The sequence below is a fragment of the Dendrobates tinctorius genome, unplaced genomic scaffold (assembly GCF_039654945.1).
Source record: "Dendrobates tinctorius isolate UK_male_01 unplaced genomic scaffold, ASM3965494v1 ptg000039l, whole genome shotgun sequence".
Taxonomy (NCBI): Eukaryota; Metazoa; Chordata; class Amphibia; order Anura; family Dendrobatidae; genus Dendrobates; species Dendrobates tinctorius.
The window spans coordinates 18,476,256-18,504,147 of NW_027361707.1; the positions used below are offsets into that span (position 1 = coordinate 18,476,256).

At 43.3% G+C, this 27,892-nt stretch overlaps 1 protein-coding gene across 2 annotated transcripts in view; it reads left to right on the forward strand.

The window, feature by feature from the left end:
* The window catches only part of LOC141088448 (uncharacterized), a 50,604-nt gene extending 22,947 nt beyond the window's left edge, over positions 1 to 27,657 (forward strand). For both annotated transcript variants that reach the window (XM_073574521.1, XM_073574520.1), the window contains exons 3-5: positions 2,574 to 2,675; positions 22,480 to 22,578; positions 27,030 to 27,657. In XM_073574521.1, the coding sequence (XP_073430622.1) occupies positions 2,574 to 2,675; positions 22,480 to 22,578; positions 27,030 to 27,055 (227 nt within the window). In that variant the 3' untranslated portion in view covers positions 27,056 to 27,657. The remainder of the gene's footprint in view (positions 1 to 2,573; positions 2,676 to 22,479; positions 22,579 to 27,029) is intronic.
* Positions 27,658 to 27,892: the final 235 nt, after the last annotated feature.

The window sequence follows — 27,892 nt, forward strand, 5'->3', positions numbered from 1 at the left end:
TTTTTGTGTATATAGGTATGAATTTCTGAAAATAAGGTTTCTTACGTAATGACATACAGTCTGCTCTCCTCACAGCTCGCACTCAGAGCTGTGAGTAATTACAAGTGTTTAGAACAGAGCTGAGTGTGTGCTATGAATGAGTCACCGTAGTGACGTAGTGTGATTGCATACATCTTTCACCTTTCATCTCATGGCATGGGGGGGGGAGCAGTACAGCAGAGCTGTGTTTTGTCTAATTACAAACTCCTCTGCAGCTACAACTCTCTTCTAATAGTGCTGTCAGCTCTGCTGTACTTACCCTCCCCCACACTAACTTTTATAAGATTAAAGCTGAAAGTTGTATGCATTCACATTCATCTCTGCTCTAAATCTGGCACTTTGTAATCATGCTCAGTTCTGCAGTGAGACCAGTGACTGAGCAGACTGACTGTCTCACACAGGAGAAAACCTGTTGTAAACAACTGTGTGTGTGCTTTTTTGCCCTGTACACTGCGGCCTGCTTATGATTGGTCAAGCTCATGCAGGGGAAAAAGTACACTCCCCCAGTGAAAAATTTCTGGTAATACTCCTTCACCCCCCCTGGACTTTACATAAATTATGACCACAATTTAACTTGCAATGGAGAGGAGAAATTAAAAAAGAAAAAAATGTTTTATTCAGCTCTACAGCCACTATTCCGTATTTTGTCCAAACTGGTAAAAGGTCCTTTTTAAGACCCAGACCAGGATTTTAAGAGGATAATGAGTTTCCAAGGCAAAAAATAATCCTTAAATTGTGAATTACAGAAGTTAGTGATGTTTTATTAGGCTAGGTGATACAACCCTTCAGTAGCTGCTCCATCCCTGGTCTTAGTAGACAGCATTATGTCTGTGGGCACATAGCTAGAGCAGTAAATGAAGGGGGCTGGCTTAACTACTGAAATATGAAGTCAACCATCTCCCTTCACACACTGTGCCTTCATGTACCAACACCAGAAATGCTGTCCTGTGTTGAGTACAGACCAAGTTGTGAGAACTCTGATCAGACAGCTACAAGATGAATAGAACTATAATAGCCAGTTATATAGTTTACAATGTACTGTAAAACTCGTGTGTGAATATTTTATGTTACCTGAAAAGCCTCTTTCAAGTTTTATATGTAAAGATTTGGGCACTTGGTTATTTACCTCCTGAAAATAGTTTGTAGCTCATAAATTATAGTCTAAATATGGACCAGAAATACAGCTGAAAAAGGGCAGCACCGCTTAGGCCTCTTTCACACTTCCGTTTTTGACCATCAGTCAAAATCCGCCAGTTCTCTCTCTCTCTCTCTTTTATGCATTCAACGGATCCGTCAAAAAAACGGTCCGGTGGCATCCGTTTGCATCAGTTACAAACGGATCCGCTTTCCGCCATTTTGGCGGATTTTAACTGACTAGAAAAAACGGAAGTGTGAAAGAGGCCTTATCTGCCCAGGTGTCTGAACAAATGCACTACAGGATGCAGCCAACCCATATAGCAAAGTGAATAGTATAGGTGTGACTAATAGGCTGAGAATCAGACACTATGCATTACCTGCATGTGAACAGTGCCCTATACAGGCCTCTATTGTGCAAATGTATACTAAGCAGTCACCCCCTCCATGAACTGGTAGGTTGTGAATGTCCGTCTATTTAGTGTTTTGCACCTGTGTTTTGCAACATCTTTGCTATATGGGTTTGCTGCATCCTGTAGTGCAGTGTTCCCCCAACTTCAGTCCTCAAGAACCACCAACAGGTCATGATTTCAGGAATTCCTAGTATTGCCCAGGTGATAATTGCATCAAAAGTACAGGCAAGAATTCCATCAGCTATGCAATACTAAGGAAATTCTTAAAACATGACCTGTTGGTGGCTCTTTAGGACCCGAGATGGGAAACACTGCTGTAGTGCATTTGTTCAGAGACCTGGGCTGGTAAGCGGTGCTGCCCCTTTTTCAGCTGTATTTTTGAAGGATTTTTAGTCCTCTTCTGTGGCTTTTCTACTAAATATGGACCAGGCCCTGAAACATATGCAGGACCTCCAATCTATTACCCTTCATGTTAATACTCTTCTGTGATTATGGGGCAACCTCTGCAACCGCTATACCTGTACTTCTCCATAGCATATACGGGGGAGGCACGGGTACATCTTCTACGTAAAGGATGATGAATTCTACATAGGATTTTATTGTAAAGTCATTTCTCTCTCCTCCTGAATCAGGAATGCAATGAATACGAAAACAGTTTCACCTTGTAATTTGATAAGTCAATATTCTCTTCGAAGAGGAAGAAGACTTGGACACTAGTGCCACCTAATGGATGTGTCAATCCTAAAATGTTAATGGGTCGATATTGAATTTTAGGATCGTTAATTCCAATAGGCGGCACTAGAGTCCTCTTCTCTTTCTCTTTGCAGACACAATTTGCATATTTGAATTCCCAGAGGAGATTTGCATGGCCTTTAAGTCTCCTTACGCCATCTTGGCACTCTCCACAAGGCGTAACAGTCCCCCTTGGAGATTGTGTGTATTAAAATGTGTTATTATATTTCTGTAATTAACAGTAAAATGCTTCAGCTTTTGTTCTAGATATCAGATTTTTGTATCTGACTACACTTCTCATTATCCCCATGCTGTTAATTGTGTACTGCCTGTACTGCAAGAGGAAGAAGAAAAAAGGTAACTAATCATGAATTTCAATTTAATTTGCATTGTTAGTTTATGGGAATTGTCTTATGAACAGTGGGGGCCATATTGTACTATATAACCTAATACATAAGGGGAGCCACCTGAAGTCCCCTGTCTTCTGTCTAGGTACGAGCACTACTTTACTATTACTCTGCTGAATCTACTTGGGTTCTTGTGGGTTTTTCAAAATTTTGGTAATTCACCAAAGATCTACGGTTTTCAGAAGAATTTGTTCAGAGATGACTTGGCTGCAGATCATTGTGACCGTGCATTAATACATTGCAAAGCGCTGGTCAGTATAACATGCTCAAACATGTAACCGCTAGATAACCACATGTGTAAGAACATAGCGGTCATTACACATCATGCTCGATGCACGGAAGCACATTACTTGGCCAGGTCAGCAAGAAGTGTCAAGTTTTGTGGTTTATATAACACAAAGTTAGTAGGGAACACTAGTAACATCAGAGAGATTGACAAACGTGATATATCTTATTTTTGTTCCTCTCTCATTTATTTATTATTATTTGTTTATTGGTGCGAGAGAACATAAGCAAATTTTTTTTTTCTAAATTTCTGATTTTTTTCACCACTTAAATAATAATAAAAAAAAAAACTTTGCATTTTGGTATCTCCATAATTTTACTGACCTGGAGAATCATATTGCATTTCAACACATTTGAAATTTATTTTCCCATTTTCCAGGACATCACGTAATACTATAAATGGTGTCATTCAAAAGTACAATTCATTCTACAAAATAGAAACCTTCATATGGCTAGGTAGATGGAAAAATAAAAAATGAATGGCTCTTGGTAGAAGGACTGGAAAAACAGCTGTGTCGGAAAGGGGTTAAAGGGCCTTGTCACATGACTTAAGGGCCTGTCACACTAAGGCTACTTTCACACATCCGGTGTGTGGGGTCCGGCGGCGTGCGGCGAAAAGCCGGGCCGCCGGATCCGGCCTGCAGCCGTGACACCGGATGTGTGTGCGGCGTCTGATACGGCTCGGACGTGATTTAAAGGAGCCGCAGGAGGAGGTGGACAGAGGCAGCCGCTGAGAGAGACAGCTGCTGAAAGGGAGGTGAGGGGAGGGTAGGAGAGGAGAGGGGAGGGGAGAGGAGAGGGGGTGGAAAGAGAGAGAGACATGTGGGGTTAACACTTAGTGTCCAGGCGAGAGAATCTCTCTCTCTTGCCGGGCACTTGAGGGGTTAACCCCACAGAGAGATCTCTCTCTCTCACCCAGACACTGTGAGTGTTAACCCCACAAGTGCCTGGCGAGAGAGATCTCTCACAAGTGTCTGGGTGACAGAGAGAGATCTCTCTCTCTCTCGCCGGGCACTTGTGGGGTTAACATTCACAGAGTCCGGGCATGCGCTGTGGAAAAAGCCGGTCCGGCGCTGACAAAAAACGTTGCAGAGAATGTTTTTTTGCAGATGCCGGACGGCTAATTTTTGCCGTGTCCGGCAACAACCAGACACGACGCATAACCATCTGGCACGATGCGGCGAACATGAAAGCTTATGGGACAAAACCGGAACCGGTGCTGGATCCGGTTATGAAAAATTTCGCCGCATCGTGCCGGATTACAAAAACCGGATGTGTGAAAGAGGCCTAAGCGATATCGCTAGCAATATCGCTATAACGTCACTGGTTTTTGTGACGTAGCAGCGATATTGCTAGCGATATCGCTATGTGTGATACTTACCTCCGACCACTCCCCCGCTGGTTATCGCTGATCGCGCGAGAACGGCCTGGGCCGTTTCTCGTCGTCAGCTTCCTGCTGGGGCTTCCTGCTGTGATGACGAGCGACGCGTGGACGTGGGCGGGAGGACGTCAGGATCGCCTCGTCTGACAGGTAAGTAGCAACCCCCGACCCCTGCGATGTCGCTGGTGAGATCTGCCTGTGTGGCAGCTCACTAGCGACCACTTAGCGATGCACCAGCAATCCTGACCTCGTCATATCGCTGGTCGGGATCGCTGGTACATCGCTAAGTGTGACAGTACCTTTAGACACTAACTTGGTGCTCTACAGAAGGAGAAACTTTAACTTTTAAAGGGAATCTGTCACCCCTTTTTTTGACTATGAGGTGCCAGCACCGCCATCAGGGGCTTGTCTACAGCATTCTGTAATGCTGTAGATAAGCCCCCGATGTAACCTGAAAGATAAGAAAAACAAGTTAGATTATACTCACCCTAGCGTCCGGTCTGGTCCAATGGGTCTTGTGGTCCGGTCCGGCGCCTCCCATATCCATACAATGCCATCCTCTTCTTTGCTGCCTGTCGTGGCTCCGGCGCAGGGGCACTGCTCTGCCCTGTTGAGGGCAGAGCAGAATACTGCAGTGCGCAGGCACCGGGAGAGGTCCAGCACCTGCGCACTGCAGTATTCTGCTCTGCCCTCAACAGGGCAGAGCAGTGCGCCGGAGCCACTGGGTCGCCCTCCCAGGGCTGGCCGGGTACTCGGTACCGGGCCCGATGAGCTTCAATGGGAGATGTCACGGCAGCTGGGACCCGGCCCGTGGCCCTGGGCGCCCATTGTAAAAGGGGAATGTTCAGTGTGCTTATGATGATTAGCGTTTATGAATGAATGAGTCGTGACGCCACCTGTGGTGTTCGGCAATGAAGATGTTAAGCCGACGCTGGAGTGTGGTCAGGTGTCTCCACCTTATCTGGATGGTGGGGTACCACACCTCAGGAGGAGGTGCAGTACCTCTGTGGCGACTGAACCCTCAGGGGCACCACATACCCCCCGTTAAACACAGCACGTCCGCGGGCTGCAAAAGAAGCAAAGATGGACAAATACAGGAACATACAAAATTTTTGTAATGCTAAATAAACAGTTCTTATCTAAACTTCCCAATGTGGGAGGCACTCACTCTTGAACGTTGCAAACAATTTTTAACGAACTATCTATGTCCTAATACAGTACCTAATTGAAAAGTGCTATTGGCAGTAACTCACTACCACTTCAAGTATTATTATTAACACATTTCTTCATCATCTCTTCTTTCACATTTTCTACTTTCTACTATTAACCTTAAGTGACAACCGCTGATGCCTGGTTCGCCACCTGCAAATTTTAAATCTTAATTCAAATATTAGCACTAGTCTGATTTCTATGAAACATTCACTATTTACTTTTTCTTTAAAAAATGCTAAACATTATTAATACGCGGAATATAGACATTGATCCAGCCAAGATGTCTTGAAATGTCCTTATTCCAAACCTAAAACGCTAATTAGTGAGGTAGTCCTTATTCTCAAAAAGACTTAAGTAAAACCAAGAAAGGGCACCTAAAGAGGTGCAACTATGTACAAGAAAGTTTGTGATACACTCCAAGTTCATGATCACTGCAGTTCAATAAGAAAAACGCTGCCAATAAAACTGGGCAACAAAACTGGAATCAACAGGGAAACATCATGATAACAAAAAATAGAAAAATAGAAAAAACAGGCACAATGGTGCAAATACCCTCCTGGGTAACAGAGTTAGTTTTTGGTATGCTCTTTAATGTTGGTGGTCTCCTCCTGGGGTGCTGGAAGCTGGTCGCTTGTGCTGCTTCCAGGAGAGAACTTCTGGACATCCTCTTCCTGCTTGTGGGTTCACATTGCGCTCTTCGGGCCTCCCTCCTTCTTCCATCATGGCGCTCTCTCTTCCTTCTTCCTGTCTGGACTCCTTTCTTGCCACCGGCTCCCGCCCCTCCCTCCGGGGGCGGCATCCTCCTCCCACTCCTCCATACCAAGCCAGTATACGAACCCCTCAGGGGGTGGGCCATGTTGTGGTTGCATAGAAGTTCAGGCAGGGGAGGCCCAGGACAGTTCACGGTCTTTTCTTAGGACCACCCATGTTGTCACGCCCTTCTTCTCTGCGCCGGCGGCCATTTTTAGAGTCCATTTCATGGTATATCAATTTGGTTATTCTGTACATTGGCAGCAATCTTTAAGTCCAATAAATCTTAGGCACACAGAACCCGGTGGCACCGGGCTTCATCATCCTGTTCGTGACGCCAAATTGGGTCGCCCTCCCAGGGCTGGCGGGGTACTCGGTACCGGGCCCGATGAGCTTCAATGGGAGATGTCACGGCAGCTGGGACCCGGCCCTTGGCCCTGGGTGCCCATTGTAAAAGGAGAATGTTCAGTGTGCTTATGATGATTAGCGTTTATGAATGAATGAGTCGTGACGCCACCTGTGGTGTTTGGCAATGAAGATGTTAAGCCGACGCTGCAGACAGATCCTCTGGGACAGATGGTGTGGTGCAGCAATGATGTTATAGCCCTCCACAGGCAGGGCTGTAGTCCCAGGGCAGTGTAGGTGAAGTGACACGTAGATGGTGTAGTGTCAGGTGCAGGGGACGTAGCAGTGTCGGGCAGGTTGACGCAGGAATAAGTGGAGGACACCAGGGCATGTAGTTCCAAAGCTGTACTCACAGTCTGTTGTGGTAGAAGGACCCGCATCTGTACCGTGTCCTCCGGGTCAGGAGCTCAGCCAACTTCCAGGACAGATGAAGTACTCCTTTCCAACACTCCGCCAGCATGTGCCTTCTCTGAACGTCTCCCTTATTGCGCCTTTAGTGAAGTACTCACAGTACTGAGTTACACTGGAGTTCCTCCTGTCAGATGTTCCTATGAACTCTACTTGTACGACAGACAGCTGCAGCCTGCTTCGGGGACTCCTTACTACCTAGTCCCGGCTCACTCACGATGCTGTTGTACCCCCAAGTCTGGTGTGGGAATAAAGTGGTGACAACTTCTATTCCTCCGGTGTCTGCTGCAGGACCATTAGTATCCATACAACCTCGGGGACCGGACCCCGGCCTTGCGCATAGAACTTGGGAAGGGTTCTCCTCTAACCCTAATCCTTAGTTCTCTGTTATGAGTTCATTTTCCCCTTCACCATTGAGGTCTGATGAACTCCCTCTTCTGGTGAAGGAAGGTAGTGAGGCTGATTACCAAGCACCTGAGCTGGGAGAGGATGACTGGGCGACGGGGATCTCTGACTGGATATAAGGCAGCCGACGCCCTTCTGCCTCGCTGGTGATTTCTCTGTGGAATTTTAGGAGATCAGTCTGATTCCTGCTCCTCAAAAGCTAAGTTTTCTGCTTTAATACAAAAATGGTGGGGGGAACAAGAGGCGCAATAGTGCCCTATCACTAGTGACACTAGAAGTATGAGCGGTATAATACAGTTCCACTCACCTATTCCAGTTGTGTAACCCACAACTGGCTTTAGAGCATATCACAGAATCAGCTGCTGCAGGACCTCCACCACCCACTCGCACGTGGAAAAACCTTCAGAAAGTTGTTCCCTGAGGAAGGTGCCAGGAAGGGCGCCGAAACGCGTAGGAGGAAATAAAGGAGTACACTGCTACAACATCTTGCATCCCAGGTGATTTGTGAATCTCGGCAGCGCGGACTGCAACACACCCTGCTTCCCACAACTTTCTGAAAGTTTTCTGCTTTGCCTTTTTGCATTTGTGTTTTGGTTTTAGTTTGCCTTGCTTTTCAGGATTCTGCCATTTCCTGCTGGGGTGAGCTGAATTCCTTTTTGTCGGTTTGCTCTGTCTTCAGAAAATACCTGAGTACTGATATAGTCTTTTTGAAGCCTAGCGTCTTCAGGGCCTTTTTCCCTGTCAGTCAGTTGGCTCTTATTTTGATAGGGTTTTTTGCAGATTGCAGACAGCAGCTTTCCTATCCTGTCCTATCCAGTTAGCTTGGGCCCCATCATTTGCTCAGTCTATCTTTCTATCTGTGTTAGTGTTTTTTCTTCTTGCTTCACCGTCATTATATGTTGGGGGCTGCCTATTGCTTTGGGGTCTGCTCTGGGGCAGTTTAGATTTCCCTTTCTGTCTTAAGGCTATGTAGTTCTCCGGCTGTGATCGAGGGGTCTAGGGCACCGTAGGAACCCCCCACGGCTACTGCTAGTTGTTGTTGATAGGTTCAAGGGTCTGCAATCCGATAGCTGCCAACTTCTCTGGTTTTCTGGACTTAGCTAGCATTTCTGTTTTTGCCTCCTACGGTGACTCATTTATAACAGAATCACCAGCCATACCGCAGATCCTAGGGTACTCAATAGCAGGAAAGAATTGTAAAAAAAAAGTGTGTATATTTTTTCCTCTATATCTCTGAGGCCATAGGGGGAATTTTTTTTTTTCTCTCAATGGAGATAAAGCAATTGTCTGATCGTGTGGAGCAGCTCGCTGCGGAAGTGCGGGGAATTTCCGCCTACCTTGCTCATTCACATGCTGCTGAACCAAAGATCCCTACTCCTGATGTGTTTTTTGGGGATCGGTCTAAATTTTTGAATTTCAAAAATAATTGTAAATTATTTTTTGCCTTGAAGCCTAACTCGTTAGGGAGCTCCGCGCAGCAGGTTAAAATTGTCATCTCTTTGCTGCGTGGCGATCCCCAGGATTGGGAGTTTTCTTTGAAACCTGATGATCCTAGTCTGACTAATGTGAACGCATTTTTTCAAGCCTTGGGGTTGTTGTATGACGAACCTAATGCTATTGATCAGGCTGAAAAGACCCTGTTGGCATTGAGCCAGGGTCGAGATTCTGCAGAATTGTACTGTTAAAAATTCCGAAAGTGGGCGGTCCTTACTGCCTGGAATGATAATGCCTTGGCAGCTCTCTTTCGGAAGGGTTTGTCAGAAGCCGTAAAAGATACTATGGTGGGATTTCCTGTTCCCTCTGGTCTGGACGATTCTATGTCATTAGCCATTCAGGTTGATCGGCGTTTACGTGAACGCAGGACTGCACGAGAGGTGTTGCCACCTGTTGAACAAGTGTCTGAACCTGTGCAATGTGATAGAGTTTTGACCAGGGAGCAACGTCAGGAGTTCAGAAAGCGTAATAAGCTGTGTTTTTTTGTGGAGATGCCTCGCATATTATTTCTGTCTGTCCTAAACGAGAGAAACGTTTTGCACACACGTTTTCTGTGGGTGGTGTTCAACCTAAGTTACTTCTGGCAATTACTCTGATCTGCTCCCTGTCCACATTTTCCGCCAAGGCTTTTGTGGATTCGGGAGCAGCCCTTAACCTAATGGACTTGGATTTTGCTAAACGTTGTGGATTTCCTATGACACCTCTACGGATGCCTATCCCTTTGAGGGGGATTGATGCTACTCCTTTGGCGAAAAATAAACCTCAGTTTTGGACCCAGGTGGTAATGCGGGTCGCCCCAAACCATCAAGAAAATTACAGATTTTTGGTGTTGCATAATTTGCATGATACCATTGTTCTGGGGTTTCCCTGGTTGCAAATTCATAATCCAGTTTTGGACTGGAAATCTGTGTCTGTGGTGAGTTGGGGTTGTTGGTGTGCCCTTAGTGAGGCTCCGGTTTTTTCCATCTCTCCTCAGTCGCATGATGTTCCTGACTATTTGGCGGACTTTTATGATGTATTTAGTGAGAATGAGTCTGCGTCTTTGCCTCCTCATAGGAGTTATGACTGTGCAATTGAACTGAGCCCGGGGTGTAAATTTCCCAAGGGTCGGCTCTTCAATTTATCTGTACCGAAGCACGAGGCTATGCGATCCTATATTAAGGAGGCATTGGAGAAGGGTCATATTAGACCATCCTCTTCACCATTAGGTGCTGGGGTTTTTTTTCGTGGCCAAAAAGGATGGTTCATTAAGGCCTTGTATTGATTATCGTGCCCTCAACAAAAATACTATTAAATATCAGTATCCGTTACCCCTGATTTCGGATCTATTCTCCAGAGTTAAAGGTGCTTGCTGGTTTACCAAGCTTGACCTCAGGGGGGCGTATAATCTTATTCGCATTAAGCATGGGGATGAATGGAAGACGGCGTTTAATACTCCAGAGGGACATTTTGAGTACCTGGTGATGCCTTTTGGGCTCACTAATGCCCCTTCTGTCTTCCCGTGCTTCATGAACGACATTTTCTGAGACTTTGTGGATAAATTTTTGATTATCTATCTGGATGATATTTTGATCTTCTCCAAGGATTGGGATTCTCATGTGGAACATGTTCGGACGGTGTTCCGGATCTTGAGGGAGAATTCCCTGTATGTCAAAGGATCGAAATGCCTTTTTGGGGTACAGAGGATTTCATTTTTGGGAGTTATTTTGTTTCCGTCAACTATTGAAATGGACCCGGCCAAGGTACAGGCCATTTATGATTGGGTTCAGCCCACTTCTTTGAAGGCCCTTCAGAAGTTTTTGGGTTTTGCTAATTTTTATTGGAAATTTATAGCAAAATTTTCTAGTATTGCCAAGCCATTGACTGATCTGACTAAGAAGGGTGCTGATGTGTTGAATTGGTCTCCGAAGGCTGTTTCTTCCTTTCAGGAGCTGAAGCGAAGATTCACTTCTGCCCCGGTTTTGCGGCAACTTGATGTCTCACTCCCGTTCCAGGTAGAGGTGGACGCTTCTGAGATTGGTGCAGGAGCTGTTTTGTCCCAAAAAGATCCTGTAACATCTAAAATAAATCCCTGTGCTTTCTTTTCCCGAAAGTTCTCCCCATCTGAACGTAACTATGATGTGGGGAATCGGGAACTGTTGGCCATGAAATGGGCATTTGAGGAGTGGAGACATTGGTTGGAGGGAGCTAAACATCAAGTCGTGGTCCTCACTGACCACAAGTATTTGATTTACCTGGAGTCGGCCAAACGCTTGAACCCTAGGCAGGCTAGGTGGGCCTTGTTTTTTACACGTTTTGATTTTGTGGTCTCTTTTCTTCCTGGCACTAAGAATGTCAAGGCTGACGCTCTTTCTAGGAGCTTCTTTGCTGATTCTCCTGTGGTGACCAAGCCTGCTACCATCTTAGGCGAAGGGGTAGTTCTTTCTGCCATCTCGCCCGATTTGAGACGTGCTCTGAAAGAGTTCCAGGAGGACAAACCTGAGCGTTGTCCCAGTGGAAAGTTGTATGTTCCTGACCAGTGGAAGAAGAGAGTGATGTCTGAAGTTCATTGGTCTGCATTGGCTGGTCATCCAGGTATTTTTGGTACTAGAGATCTGGTGAGTCGGTCTTTTTGGTGGCCCACCTTGTCTCGTGATGTCAGGAATTTTGTGCAGTCCTGTGGGACTTGCTCCCGGTCTAAACCTTGTTCTCACTCTAGTGGGTTGTTGATGCCTTTGCCGGTCCCCAGGAGGCCATGGACCCATATTTCAATGGATTTCATCTCTGATATGCCTGTCTCTCAGAGAATGACTGTTATTTGGGTGATTTGTGATAGTTTCTCTAAGATGGTTCATCTTGTACCACTCCCTAAGTTGCCATCTTCTTCTGAGTTGGTGCCCCTGTTTTTGCAACAGGTGATTCGCTTGCACGGGATTCCTGAGAACATTGTATCTGACAGAGGAGTTCAGTTTGTGTCTAGATTTTGGACGACGTTCTGTTCTAAGCTGGGAATTCAGTTGTCCTTCTCCTCTGCGTTTCACCCTCAGACCAATGGGCAGACGGAGAGAACAAACCAGACCTTGGAGTCGTATTTGAGATGTTTTATTTCCGCTGATCAGGATGATTGGGTTTCATTTTTGCCCTTGGCCGAATTTGCTTTAAATAATAGAGCTAGTTCTGCCACTTTGATGTCACCTTTTTTTTGTATCTTTGGGTTTCATCCTCGATTTTCTTCAGGGCAGGTGGAGCCTTCTGCTTGCCCAGGTGTTGACACTGTGGGGGAGAAAATGCACCAGATCTGGGACCAAGTGGTGGATAAGTTATCTCTCTCCCAGGAAAAGGCCCAGCGGTTTTCCAGCCGACATAGGACCGTTGGTCCCCAGTTTAAGGTGGGTGATATGGTTTGGTTATCATCAAAAAATATCGCTATGAAGGTAGCTTCTCCTAAGTTTAAGCCTAGATTTATTGGGCCTTACAAGATTTTGGAGATCATTAATCCGGTCTCTTTTCGGTTGGCTCTTCCTGTCACATTTAAAATCCATAATGTGTTTCATAAGTCCTTGTTGAAGAGGTTTGTTGAACCAGTAGTTCCTGGGGTGCCACCTCCGGACCCTGTATTGGTTGAAGGTAACATGGAATATGAGGTAGAGAAGATACTGGATTACCGTCTGGCTAGACGGAGACTCCAGTATTTGGTTAAGTGGAAGGGTTATGGTCAGGAGGATAATTCCTGGGTCTCTGCCTCTGATATTCATGCCAAAAGATTGGTGCGTGCCTTTCATTGGGCTCACCCTGATCGCCCTGGTGGCGTGGATGAGGGTTCGGTGACCCCTCCTCAGGGGGGAGGTACTGTTATGAGTTCATTTTCCCCTTCACCATTGAGGTCTGATGAACTCCCTCTTCTGGTGAAGGAAGGTAGTGAGGCTGATTACCAAGCACCTGAGCTGGGAGAGGATGACTGGGCGACGGGGATCTCTGACTGGATATAAGGCAGCCGACGCCCTTCTGCCTCGCTGGTGATTTCTCTGTGGAATTCTAGGAGACCAGTCTGATTCCTGCTCCTCAAAAGCTAAGTTTTCTGCTTTGCCTTTTTGCATTTGTGTTTTGGTTTTAGTTTGCCTTGCTTTTCTGGATTCTGCCATTCCCTGCCGGGGTGAGCTGAATTCCTTTTTGTCGGTTTGCTCTGTCTTCAGAAAATACCTGAGTACTGATATAGTCTTTTTGAAGCCTAGCGTCTTCAAGGCCTTTTTCCCTGTCAGTCAGTTGGCTCTTATTTTGATAGGGTTTTTTTGCAGATTGCAGACAGCAGCTTTCCTATCCTTTCCTATCCAGTTAGCTTGGGCCCCATCATTTGCTCAGTCTATCTTTCTATCTGTGTTAGTGTTTTTTTCTTCTTGCTTCACCGTCATTATATGTTGGGGGCTGCCTATTGCTTTGGGGTCTGCTCTGGGACAGTTTAGATTTCCCTTTCTGTCTTTAGGCTATGTAGTTCTCCAGCTGTGATCGAGGGGTCTAGGGCACCGTAGGAACCCCCCACGGCTACTGCTAGTTGTTGTTGATAGGTTCAGGGGTCTGCAATCTGATAGCTGCCAACTTCTCTGGTTTTCTGGACTTAGCTAGCATTTCTGTTTTTGCCTCCTACGGTGACTCATTCATAACAGTTCTCTTCTTCTCACATTCCGTACTCATCCTTTCCTTCTTATGGAGAGTCAGGCTTTCTATCAATGTCCCTTTCCTGTGCCAGTGGACCCAGGTCACTAAGGTCGGCTGCAGCACTTCCTTCATCCATCCCACTCCGGGGATCTTCTCTCACAGACTCCTGTGACAGACTGGCTAAATCCTACACTCTTCCCACTCTTTTAGTGCAAAACTAAACTCCACCCGCCTCCCAGCACGCTTCGCGTTCCAAGCAGGGAGCCACCAAAGGGTGCTTTGCTACACTACTATGTTGTGTGGGATGCAGGTGTTGGAGTGTGGTCAGGTGTCTCCACCTTACCTGGATGGTGGGGTACCACACGTCAGGAGGAGGTGCAGTACCTCTGTGGTGACTGAACCCTCAGGGGCGCCACACCACGACAGGCAGCAAAGAAGAGGATGGCATCGTGTGAAGATGGGAGGCGCAACACCCATCGGACCAAGACCGGACCATCCCCTGGTGAGTATAATATAATTCCTTTTTCTTCTCTTTCAGGTTACATCAGGGTCTTATCTACAGCATTACAGAATGCTGTAGATTAAGCCCCTGATGGCGGTGTCGGCAGCTCATAGTCGAAAAAAGGGGTGACAGATTCCCTTTAAAGCTTCTTTCAAAAACCTCTCACCCAGCCAATTATTTTACTTTGCACTGTTGAAGGACAACACCCTGTAAAAACGTGTCTGCAAATGGCAAGGCCGTTTAACCCCTTGGCATTGTAACATATGGAGCGTGGCAGTAGCCGTAGGCTTGGGTACTGGTCTCTTACATCCTGGCATGTTACGTGAAGGTGAGGATCCTGGCTGGGTGTGTGGACTTCATCTAGAGGGGTGCTACGCTTTTACAGGCTGCATGTTGCCAATGACTTTGGTTGGCCAGGACCAGATGTTGAGGACTTCAATGCGGAGGACCACAAGTGAAAAATAAACTTTTCACTGAATGATAACTTGGTGGGGATTATGTACAAAAGATAGTGGGTACATAACTTAATGAACTTTTCCTTCAAAACACGAAGCATTTTCACACACAGTCTCATTTCCTTTCTCTTATCTCGCTTGGTTTCTGTCTCCACTAGGTCACCTACCTTCACCACAACCCAGAACAGTACCTACAGTCCAGTAAACGAGAGTCCTATTCACAGAGTCCTGTCCACATCCCGCAGTTCCGCGTCCTAGTCCCTCTTAAGAGAACTAGCTTGCCAATATGTCCGGTTCTTAGCTTCTCAGCTTGCTCACTCCTTGGAATCGCTCCCAGGGTACTCTCGCCATCTCACGCTCTCTATTCCATCCTGTCCCGTTACCTCTCTGTTATAAACTCGGGGCTGTATTACTAGGCTTCCTGTTCTTTACTCAGTATCACGCTATCCGCTACCTCGGTCTCCACTCACTTAAGGGACAGCTACGCTTTTACTGCATGATGGACCATATCTGACTCAATACTAGGAAGTCCTCTTCTATCTTGCTACATAGCCTCTCCCCCTCTGGGATAGTCCCAACTCTTAACTCTGTTGATTCCTACTCATTATCTGTTGCTGGGCAGATTACAATACCAACACTAATAACACATACCACAATACACATTATACATCCTAACAGTACGCGTGTCTTCAAGGGTGAACGTGTGCAGTACGTCCATCTCCTTACAGCATCACAGACAGTTTTAGCATTTATGCCAGAACTTTTTTTGTATTTCTACTGTCACATTCAAGGAGTTATAATGTTTTTATGTTTTTGACAACATAATCACAGGAGGGTTTTTTTTTACTGGATGATTTGCATTTGTCAGTTGGACCAATTTTTTTTGATCAGGGTGTAGTCAGTTTGGAGAAAAAAAAAGTTTATCCACCTTTCTGACAATCCGAGTGTGAATTTCGTCCAGGTGTGGTCTGATTTTATCATGGCCCCATAGACTTGCATTGCAAATTTGGTCCAACCCTCGACCAAAATCAGACATCTGAACAGCCCCATAGACTATCATGTGTACAAGTGCTGTCTGTGAAAAACACAGAGGCATTTTGAACACCATTATTACATGTGCCATATAACACAACAGTGGCATAAACTAATATTTATAGGCAATTATCTTGAAATAATTACATTCTATGTGCCATAAAATACACTAGTGACTATAATTAATAATAAGAGATCTGTAAAAATTAGATACATTCTAATTAAAACACTTCTAATTCTATCTATTACATAAATACAGATTGATATATTGACCTATCATATACTAGCGGTAGTGTGGATAATGCTATGGGATGGAGAGTGCTAGTGTTAGAGGTTCCTGGTAGCGCTCTTCCGTTGAACCATCTTTTACTCTCTATCCCTAATACAGAGGGATATATTAGACTATAGACTGAAAAACTTTCTACTACAGTGGATTATAGTTTTAATATTTTAATTGGATTAATCAAATTTAATTTTTGAAAAATTTTTTTTGCCACTATTATGAGTGATAGTTAATTTTATTTGAGCCAAAATGAAAGAGGTGGTCCACTACAATGTTTATTGTGCATATCGATTTAAACCTTTCACATAAGTAATTTTGCAAATACCTTATGTTGACATATTTGCCTGTGAGAGGCGCTGGCGCTGCTCGCTCAGTCCCGATCACGTGATCCCCGACTGCAGCCGCCGCTACCATTCAGTGATGTCATGTCAATGTAAAGACTCTGGAAGTTGACCTTGCATCACCGAGGCGTGGCCCAGTCTCACGCACTCTTCCTGATTGCCTGGGCTGTGGGCGGTGTTCCACCGCACCACACAGTATCGAGGTGTGCTTGCCGGGCTCTGCTAAAGAAAGCAAAGGAGAAAGAGAAAGCTTGTACAGCATGCGCTGGATATTGGGATGTGACGTGCGGTTAAACAGACTCACACTCCTCGGTGGTGCAAGGCCAACTTCCAGAGTTCCAGAAGTTGACGTGATATCACTGGATGTTAGCGGCTAATTCAACCGGGGGATCGAAAATGAGCGAGCAGTGATTGCGCCACTCAGAGGCAAATATGTGGAGAAAGCAAACTGACCAGCAAGATGAGCAAGGCTCAAGTTGTCCTCCTTTCTCACCTCGTGATCATCGGTTTGAACCCTCAAGTAGTGGCTTATCATTGTCATCATCCTCCTCAGCCACTGCTTTCCATACACTTCTCCTCTACCTCCAATACATCATCAGTTCTCCTTTTGTGTGGCCAAGAAACATGTTCAATCATCTAATTACGTGTAAATTGTATTTCTATATGTCCAAGTTCAACATAACGGGTGCTAGATTATCAGGATTGTACTGCCTTTTGTGAAAACTCACATGCAGAAAGGCTCAATGGAAGACAATTACCGTAGTTGCCATATTGCACTTAAAAGCCTTCTCTGCAAGGTTTAGGCACAAAATGCTAAATTTTTTCAACAAAAAAATTTATCATGTTACATGCATTACCGTAATTTTTAGATACAACTATTTTTTTTTTTCATTTTAGATGAAAATCAATTTTATTCTGACTGCATCTGGAGTGAATTTTTGAAAATGGGCAAAATTGTTGAAAGTTATGAAACCAAATTTTCTTTTAAAAACTAATTTTTTGCAACATTGAAAATAAATGCTTGAGTTGCGGGAATTGTCATATTACCTGGAAACTTTGTGTTCATTAATTGGCGACGCTTTTGCACAGTGGCTGGTTTCCCACCGTATGTATCAGTAGGTGACGACAATATGATCCCTGCAGAGTCAGAACTTCCTGGAGTGTGTGGCCCCGATGTAGGGGAGATCAGGAAGAGAATATTTGGTGAAGTTGTTTAGCCCCTTCTGTTTTTGCACTTTCATTTTTTTCTTTCCCTTTTTCAAAGAGCCATAACGTTTTATTTTTTTTTGTCCACACAGAGGTGTGAGGACTTGATTTTTTGCTGGATGAGTTGTATTTTTGAATGACACCATTCATTTGCCAACATAATGTACTGGAAAATGGAAAAAAAAATTCCAAGTGGAATTTGGAAAAATAAGCAAAAAAACAAAAAATTTTGACATTTCTTTTTTGGAATTGTTTTTATGGTCTACATTATATGGTGAACATGACCTCGCAGTATGATTTTCCTCTTCAGTATGGGTACGACGATACCAAATATGTTCATTTTTTTAAATTTTAGTGCTGAAAAAAAAATAAGAAGTTTGAAAAACATTTTCGGGTGCGTTGTGTTGCCATTTTCTGAGACCTATAAAATTTTCATTTTGTAGTCGAAGAAGCCGTGGGAGTGCTTTTTTTTTTTGCATGGCAAGACAACATTTTTATTGATAGCATTTTGAGATAGATGTGATATCTAAATGATGATATCTAGATGTGTGGTGAGCACTTTGAACCCCTAAGTGCTTCACAGACTATTATAACATAGAGCCGTAAAAATAAAAAAATCATATTTTTTCCACAAAAGTCATCTTTTCGCCCCCATTTTTTTATTTTACCAAGGGTAACAGAAGAAATTGGACCCCAAGAGTTATTGTGCAATTTGTCCTGAGTACGCTGATACCCCATATGTGGGGATAAACCACAGTTTGGCACATGGCAGAGCTCAGAAGGGAAGGAGTGCCAGACTTTACTGTTATGGTTTGCAGGTGCCATGACCCACTAGGAGAGCCCATGAGGTGCCAAACAGCCGAACCCCCCCCATAAGTGACACCAATTTACGAGCTACACCTCTGAATGAATTCATCTAGGGGTGCAGTGATCATATTGACACCATGGGTGTCTCACAGAATTTTATTCCGTTGGGCAGCTAGGCAGAGAGACTCGGGAGGAGAGGAGCGCTATTTGCCTATTCAAGTGAATGGGTCTGTGCACATGTCGGTGTATTTCCAAGGACTGTGTGTCCATGGGCAAAACATGCTGACATGTCTGTTTTTTAATGTCAGCATGGGCCACAAAGCATCCAGCACACGTGCATGCGCATACACACATGGATGTCATCCATGTGACGGCGCCGGGGAATAGCGCTTACTGTAACGCTTCTTCCCTGGCGCCTGTCCTTGTGGTACTGATGCGGCACACTCATGCCACACATAAGTATTACACACATGGACACTGACATCTCCGGTACCGGAAATATCAGGCTGTGTGAAAGAGGTCTTATAGCGGGTTTTTATGTTTGGCAGCTGTCACACACTAGAAGACGCTTTTTATTGCAAAAAAATAGTTTTTGCATCACCACATTTTGAGCGGTATAAATTTTTCATATTTTGACCCACTGAGGCTAGTTTCACACTTGCTTTTTTTGCAGCGCGTTTTTCCCGCAAAAAAACGCATTGAAAAAACGCATACAAACGCATACAGATGCTGCGTTTTTTTCAAGCATTTTTTATGAGCATGCATGAAAAAAACGCAGCGTTTTTATGCGTTTGTATGCGTTTTTAGTGCGTTTTTACCGCGTTTGTGTTTTTTTCCAACATTAGGTGGCCCCTCACACTAACCCTAACCCTAACCCTAACCCTAACCCTGACCCTGACCCTAACCCTAACCCTTAACCAAACCATACCCTGATCCTAACCCTAACCCTGACCCTGACCCTAACCCTAACCCTGACCCTAACCCTAACCCTAACCCTTAACCAAACCATACCCTGATCCTAACCCTAACCCTAACCCTAACCCTAACCCTAACCCTGACCCTAACCCTAACCCTAACCCTGACCCTGACCCTAACCCTAACCCTAACCCTGACCCTGACCCTAACCCTAACCCTTAACCAAACCATACCCTGACCCTAACCCTAACCCTGACCCTAACCCTAACCCTAACCCTTACCCTGACCCTAACCCTTAACCAAACCATACCCTGATCCTAACCCTAACCCTAACCCTGACCCTAACCCTGACCCTAACCCTAACCCTAACCCCCTTAACTAACCCTAACTCTAACCCAAACCCCTAAATTCCATTGTCTAAACTAATGGTAAAAAAAAAAACGCATGTGCAAAAAAACGCATACATAAGCATGCCAATGCGCACATATGCTCACCATAGACTTATAATGGGTGTCTTGCTGTAAAAAAACGCATTGCGCGTGCATGCGTTTTTTTGAGGCAAGTCGGACGCCCAAAAAATGCAACAGGTTGCATTTTGTGCGCCCGAGCGCATACCGCAAAAAAACGCATGCGCGGAAAAACGCGTACAAACGCATGTGTATGCGCACATAAGCGCATCCCATGCAAAGTATAGGAAAAAAAAACGCATGCGCTATTTAGCGCTAAAATACCGCGAAAAAAAACGGAAGTGTGAAACCAGCCTGAGTCATGTGATGACTTGGTTTTTGCAGGACGAGTTGACGTTTTTATTGGTACCATTTTCGGGCACATGACATTTTTTGATCGCTTTTTATTCTGATTTTTGTGAGGTAGAGTGAACAAAAACCAGCAATTCATGAATTTCTTTTGGGGGAGCGTTTATACCATTCCGCGTGTGGTAAAATTGATAAAGCGGTTTTATTCTTCGAGTTAGTATGAATAGAGCAATACCCCAGTTATATATTTTTTTTATATTTTGGCGCTTTTATACAATAAAATCTATTTCATATAAGTAATTAATTTTGCATTGCTTTATTCTGAGGGCTATAACTTTTTTATTTTTCCGGTGATGGAGCTTTTTGGGGGGACAAGATGGCGTTTTCAGTGGTATGATGTTTATTTATATCCATCTTTTTGATTGCGTGTTATTTGTTATTCCACTTTTTGGTCGGCGGTATGATGATAAGGAATTGTTTTTGCCTTGTTTGTTTATGGTGTTCATTAAAGGGGTTAACTAGTGGGACAGTTTTATAGGTTGGGTCATTACGAACTCTGCGATACCAAATGTGTACTCTTATTGTTAAGATTTTTTTCATTCAAATATTTATTTTGTGATAGAATAAATATTGATTTTTTATCATTTATTTTTAAAAAATATTTTTACAATTATTAAAATTTTTTTTTTCTTTATTCCAACTTTTACACTTTGTTCCACTATGGGACAATCATTTTTTGCAGACTGATCGCTTCTATAGCATGCAGATGGAGCTGTCAGCGCTGCACTTACTGCACTGACCTGAGAGACTTCCTGATTCATGCACTGCGCATGACCAGGAAGTTTCTCAGCTCTGGTAACCCAGATGTCGTCATGAGAACATTGGATTACCATGTCAGCGATCGGGACCTCGTGTCATGTAGAAGGGTCTCCAATGCAAAGGCACAGGGGCTGTCAGCCCTCTGCCTGGCTACCGGAATGCTGCGATTGTTTTCGATCGCAGCATTTCGGAGGTTTAAAGTGAGTACTGGGAGTCATCTGTGAGAATCAGCTGACACCCGGCCGCGATCGGCCGCACACCACCCGTGTGTGCGGCTGATCACTGATACGTACTATTCTGTCCATGGTCTGACAGGCCCAGGTTACATGGACCGAATAGAATGTGTGATGTCTGATAGGGGTTAAAGATAAAACTAGTAATACCTTTACATGGCCAGTCTGCTCCTCGGTTACTGAGAAATCATCATTTCCTAATTATATGCTAATAAGACCAAATAATTATTTGTAGATCTGAAGCCTCTGTCACTCCAGCTCTACTTCCTGCCTGTTGCTGCCTCTCCCTTGACTGACAGCATCTATGCCATGTGACTTTAGACAAAGGAGCAATCAGTCAAGCAGGAGCAGGCCGTGTTGGGCATGGAATTGAGCTGGAGTGACAGAGGCTTCAGATCTACAAATAACTCTCCAATCTCATTTGCACAGCATTTCAGACGTTGATTTCTCAACAACGGAAAAATGGACTGGCAATGTGAAGGTTAAGCTGGATTTGTCTTTGAAAGAAATACATGCCCATATTACTAGTTTTACGTGTTGATAACCAGCTTTCCTGTCCCGGGTCTCCTGGGGGAGGGGACAGCTTAGTGAATTACAGGAGATCAGTAAGGTCAGAGACCCAGGCCTCTCTGCCATCAAGAGTACACTCAGTACAGGCATAATTAGGGTCCCAGTTCCAGGGACAGTTTGAGGACCCTTCTCTTACCAAAAATCAATCACAATTCCCTTTAAAATAGAATGTAAAGAATAATTTACATGAGTCTTTCTGGTCACGCATTCTATTGAGAATGTGTTTATTGTGTAACTTTTCTTAAGCTCTTAAGTTTTCACTAATTTACTGTATTTAAGTATGAGCTATAGGTAGTGATTAATATGCAACACATATACAGAACACACACATGGGTGTGATGGGATGTCGTCATGATATTTTTTGGTTTTGATTAGAGCTATTGAATGCTTTTCAAATTCAACTGAGGGAATAGGAATGAGGAGTTGGAAGCAGATACATACATTTTACTGCACATTCTCCTGAAATGACAATTACAGTTCTCCATAGAATTTTATGAGCATCAACTATTATTGTGTAACTTGTAGATTTGAAGTTAAAGAAGATAGATAGCAGCATTGATCAATGACATTTCCATAAAAATCAGTTAATTTAGTCATCTGATGCAATGCAGAGACTGGTATCTCACCTCAGTAATGGAAAAACATGGAATCACTGAATACAAATTTTACCTGTGAACTGAAGATTGGAGAAGGAATGGAGGAGAAATTATAGATTTATCTAATAAGATATATTATAAAGTTTCCTAATTTTATGTGTACTATTTGGTTTATAAAATTAAAATAACCACTCTTCAACACAATCTAACTTGAATACATTTACTACTAAATGGAATGAATGTCATTGAAAATATTCTACGTTTTTAGAACTCTTTCTTGATCACATCTATGGAAATGTTAAAAGAAACACATCAAGAACAAGTAAAAAGACGAGCAAAAAGATACGCAAAAAGAAGGCTAGCAAAAGTAAGTGATCACCTATCAATAACCATATTTTTTTTTATGTCCAAATTGTCATTAAAATAAGTAATGAAGCAACATTACAAATAGTCTTGATTAAGAATGTCCTAGTATTTTGTGTCCATCTATCAACAAAATTATTTAATTAACTGTCATAGCTTAAAAGCGATTGTCTGCCACTCGGACAACCTCTTCTCAGTCCCTGTGTTTGCCCCCAGTAAAATAATAACACTTATACTCATCTTAGTGAGTATGCCTATAGTGTCATATAAAAGTTTGGGCACCCCTGGTCAAAATTACTGCTATTGTGAACAGTTAAGCAGGTTGAAGATGAAATGATCTCTAAAAGGCCTAAAGTTAAAGATGACACATTTCTTTTGTATTTTCTGCAAAAAAAAGCAAATATATATTGTCATTTTTTTTTTCATTTTAACAATTACACAAAGGAAAATTACACCCTAGCCTGCTAGGGTTATAGCTTGTTCACTATCATGGTAAGGATGATACCCAACCTTCTCTAACCTTGTGCCAAAAAACGGTAGCCATAGGTTCTTCTAAGCCACTGCCTAGCACTCTGAAAATAAAAATGATGAAGGCCCAGAAAGCAGAAGGCTATAAGAAGACAGCAAAGCATTTTCAAGTTGCCCTTTCCTCACTTTGAAATGTAATTAAGAAATGGCAGTTAACAGGAACAGCGGAGGTCAAGATAAGGTCTGGAAGACAAAGTAACATTTCAATGAGAACTGCTTGAAGGATTGCTGGAGAGGTAAATCAGAACCCCTGCTTGACTGCAAAAGACCTTCATGAAGATTTAGCAGACTCTGTAGTTGTAGTACATTATTCTACAGTCCAGACACACCTGCACAAATATGGCCTTCATGGAAGAGTCATCAGAAAAAATCTCTCCTGCATCTTCACCATAAAATTCAGCATCAGAACTATGCAGAAGAAGATCTAAACAATCCTGGTGCATTTTGCAAACAAGTCGTGTAGACTGATGAGGTTAAAATAGAACTCTTTGGCCACAATGATCAAAACATATGTGTGGAGAAAAGAGGGCACAGAATTTAAGGAAGAGAACATCTTGACTACCATTAAGCATGGGGGTGGATCAATCATGCTTTGGGGTTATGTTGCAGCCAATAGCATGGGGAACATTTCACAGGGAGATGGAAGAATGGATTCAGTGAAATGCAAACATAACACTATCTGTAAAAAAACTGACGTTGAAAAGAGGTACTTCTACAAATGGATAACGACCCATTTTACTGAATGACAAATGTCAAAATCCATAATAGATTACCTCAAAAGGCACAAGCTATAGGTTTTAAAATGGCCCTCACAGTCCCCTGATCTGAAGATCATTGAAAATCTGTGGGTAGACCTCAAGAAAGCAGTGCATGCTAGACGACCCAGGAATCTCACAGAAATGTAACAATTTTCCAATGAAGAATGGATGAAAATCCCTCAAACAAGAACTGTCTGCTGCAAAAAGTGTTTACAAGCTGTGATACTTTCATAAAGATGTGCTACTATGTACTGACCACGCAGGGTGCAAAAACTTTTGCATAGGTCCATTTTTCTTTTTGTAATTTTTAAAATGTAAAAAATGAAAAAATATTTTTTTTTCTTAAAATACAAAGGACATGTGTCATCTTTACCTTTAGGTCTTTTAGGGATCATTTCATCTTCAACTTGCTCAACTATTCAGAATAACAGTAATTTTGACCAGGGGTGCCCAAACTTTTACATGGCAATGTATGTGATTTGTCCGAAGGAGGGGAGAGTGAAACCAGTGCTGATTGGCCGCAGGGATTGTGTGACAAAACATTGTTATGTTATCCCTATGAGAGCCAGTTCCAACACCATTAGAACGGTACCAGCACCGGACGTGAGCATAGGTGCTGTTATTTTATTGAGGGCAAATATGGGGATTGAGAAGGGGTTGTCCAATAAATGGACAACCCATTTAAACAAGGCAGTTCTTAACTGGGGTTACAGACATACCAGGTCAGATGCTGCCACTTGAAACTCATTGTCTTCCTCAGTATCGCTGATTGTCTTTTCTTTAGGCCGGAGTAACACTAGAGAGAAGTACGGACGAGTGCTATGCGAGAAAAAAAATCACATAACACTCGGACCAATGTTAATCTATGGGGCAGCTCCCATCATCCGTTTTTTTCTCGCACGTATTATTCATGCGGGTGAAATCGCAGCATGCTGCAGTTTGCACCGCATTACAGCCGAGACTCACCAATGCAAGTCTACGGGTGCAAGAAAAAAAGGATCATTAACACACATATATATATTTTTATTTCATAGAGCTATAGATAGCAGAATAGGTGAAGATTCAATTGTTGGCCCCTGTAAAATAATTACAAAACCCAACAGGATACGAGACATGGTTTACATATAGTAAACCATTGCATATCTGTTAGATTTATATATGTCCCTCACTAATAATGTTAGTAGTGTGTGTATGTAAAATTTTGTAGCTGTAGGTGTTAAATTAAAGGATTAAGTCACAGAAAAAACTTGTTTGGGCTCCCGCGCAATTTAATCCGCTAGAGAGGGAAAGCCAGAGACTGAGGGCAGAAATTAATAGCCTAGAGAGGGACCATTGTTTTTGGCCCCACCTCGGCTAAAAAAAAAATCTGCCCCCAGCCACCCCAGAAAAGGCGCACCTGTAAGATGCGACAGTTCTGGCACTTACCCTCTCTTCCCATTGACCTGAAATAATCGCACAATTTTTCCATCTTTATTTCACTCCCAATCCAATTGAAGCTATCGTTTTCCTGTAAAAAATCCAAAATAAAAAAGCAACAATATCTCAAACCTATCCGCCGTACAGTTATGTCCCATGCTGCAATCCATCTCAAGGGGTTAAATAGTTTACAACTGGGAGTGGTACTAATGTGACTGGCCCTGTTGTAAACCACGAAGGAATGAAGGAAAAGCTGCATGCGCAGTCTCCCCGCCTGACCGGAGATGAACTCATTAGTGCGGGAAAGTTTCTGAACATTTTTCCATGCTGTCAGTTCACCATGGGCCAGGTGGGGAGTCTGCGCACCATAAGTGACGTCGGCGGTAGTGACTAAGTTCATCTCCAGTCAGGCAGGGAGGCTGCACAGGCATCTTTTCCTTCATTCCTCCATTGTTTACAGCTGAACCGGTCACATTAGCACCGCTCCTGGTTGTAAACTATTTAACCCCTTGAGATGGATTGCAGCATGGGATCTGACTGTATGGCATACAGGTATGGGATATTGTTGATTTTTCATTTGGGATTTTTTACAGGAGAACGATGGCTTCGATTGGATTGGGAGTTAAATAAAGGTGGAAAAAATGTGTGTTTATTTCATTAAAAGTCTTTATTCTTAAAGTCTGTGTGTTTTTTTTCAACCCTTTCAGACTAGTGGATTAATAATGGATAGGTGTCTTATTGACGCCTCTCCATTATTAACCATGCTTAATGTCACCTTACAATAGCAAGGTGACATTAACCCCTTATTACCCCATATGCCACCCGCTACAGGGAAATGGGAAGAGAGGGTAAGTGCCAGAATGTGCCTATTCTGGTGTGGCTGGGGGCAAAAGAAAAACTCAGAAAAGTAGATGATAAACTGACAAGAAATCTGACCTGTGACCACTTAGTCCTTCCTAAGGATCCTCCTGCTTGGGAAGTTTTGCACTGGAACTTGAAGTTACTTGACAGGGCCGCATCCTGTACCAAAGGAAGACTTGAAAACAGCTCTCATGTCTCATGATGAAATCAGTTTCAAAGTTATTTAAAAATTAGATTACAGTAGAGTTTAAAATATAATTAAAGGGAATTTCTCAGCAGGTTTTTGCTATGCAATCTGAGGGCAGCATGTTATAAGGACAGAGACCCCGATTCGAGCAATGTGTCACTTGTTAGGCTTTATGGTGTGTTTTATTATGTCTGTTGTACCCGTCATCAGTCATTGACCGCTCCTGCCAGAGATTCAGCTACCCCCTGTCAACAGAGCAGCAGTTTCTCTTTCTGTTGACAGGATGGGACTACCACCGGTGTCATGCTGATTGTCAGCTGGCACTCCACTGCTTAATTGGAGGAAGCTGGCTGTCAATCAGCAGGACACCTCTAGTCCCGCCCTGTCAACAGGAAGAGAAACTGCTGTTCTGTTGACAGTGGGTAGCTGAATATCTGGAAGGAGCTGTTAATGACCGACGCTGTGCACAACAGGCAGGTAGTTGCCTCTTAGTAACTATATGCCTTTTTTAAGTCTTGGATATCCTCTTTAAATTAAGAAACTCATGCTCAGATTTGTAAATTTTTGCTTAGTCGCATTAGATCAACGTATGAATTTTGGATATGCGGTCCATGTCTTTTTTCTACGGTTCAGCATATTATGTGTTAAAATCTGTTAAAATCTTGTCTTGAGCTCATTGTTCTTTTTTTTTTTTCTTTTTAACAGCGGACAAAAAGAAGACATCGGTATGAAGATGTCACCCTAAAATGGAATAAACTGGTTGTCCAAGTTTACACCAGTTTGTGCTTTTACATTCACCAACTTCTCCATAGGACATAACTAATGATGTGACAGCTCATACTGTGCAAGCATCGAGTGTGCTGTAAAAGGATGCAATTTGTTATTCCTAAATGTGTAGAAAGGGCAAACAATAGTAAGAGAATTACGGCGTTTGTCTCCAATTATACACCACTAGTTTTGCACCAGTGTTTATGAAGAGGATATAAGGTGGCAGTAATGAGTCAAGTACTTTGGGCAAAATGGAATGGTGGCTCTGGATACTTTTGGATCAATCACTACTCCATTTGAATGATGGTTTTTCTTTAATGTCAATACTTATTTAGCGCTGTCTTCCAAAAATGCCAAAAGGATTGTGGGTGATCAACCAAAAAGCAAGGATACTGTGCACGAGGATGACATTAGCCACGTGTTCATAAAGAAGACACTGACTGTCCCAGACAGATTGGCTGGAGCTCGTCATTTCATACAAATCATTTTTCCTTCCATGGAAATAAACTTGACATTTTTTATGAAATTTGGATTGGAGGTAAAATATAATAATAAATAATAATAAATAAACAAGGTACTATTAAATATTTTTTTTTTTTTCATTTTTGTTTTTCAATTATTTTTTTTGAATTGTAAGAGCACCTGTCTCGACTGAGCTGTGTTAAGAGCAGCTAACTGACTTACTTTTCAATAGCCACTTGGATTTTTTCCCTGGAAATGACAACACCTTCTATGGGAGAATGTTGTGGACATGCTGTATGACCTTTGCCGAACTCATTATGCATGTAGGGAGAGGTGAG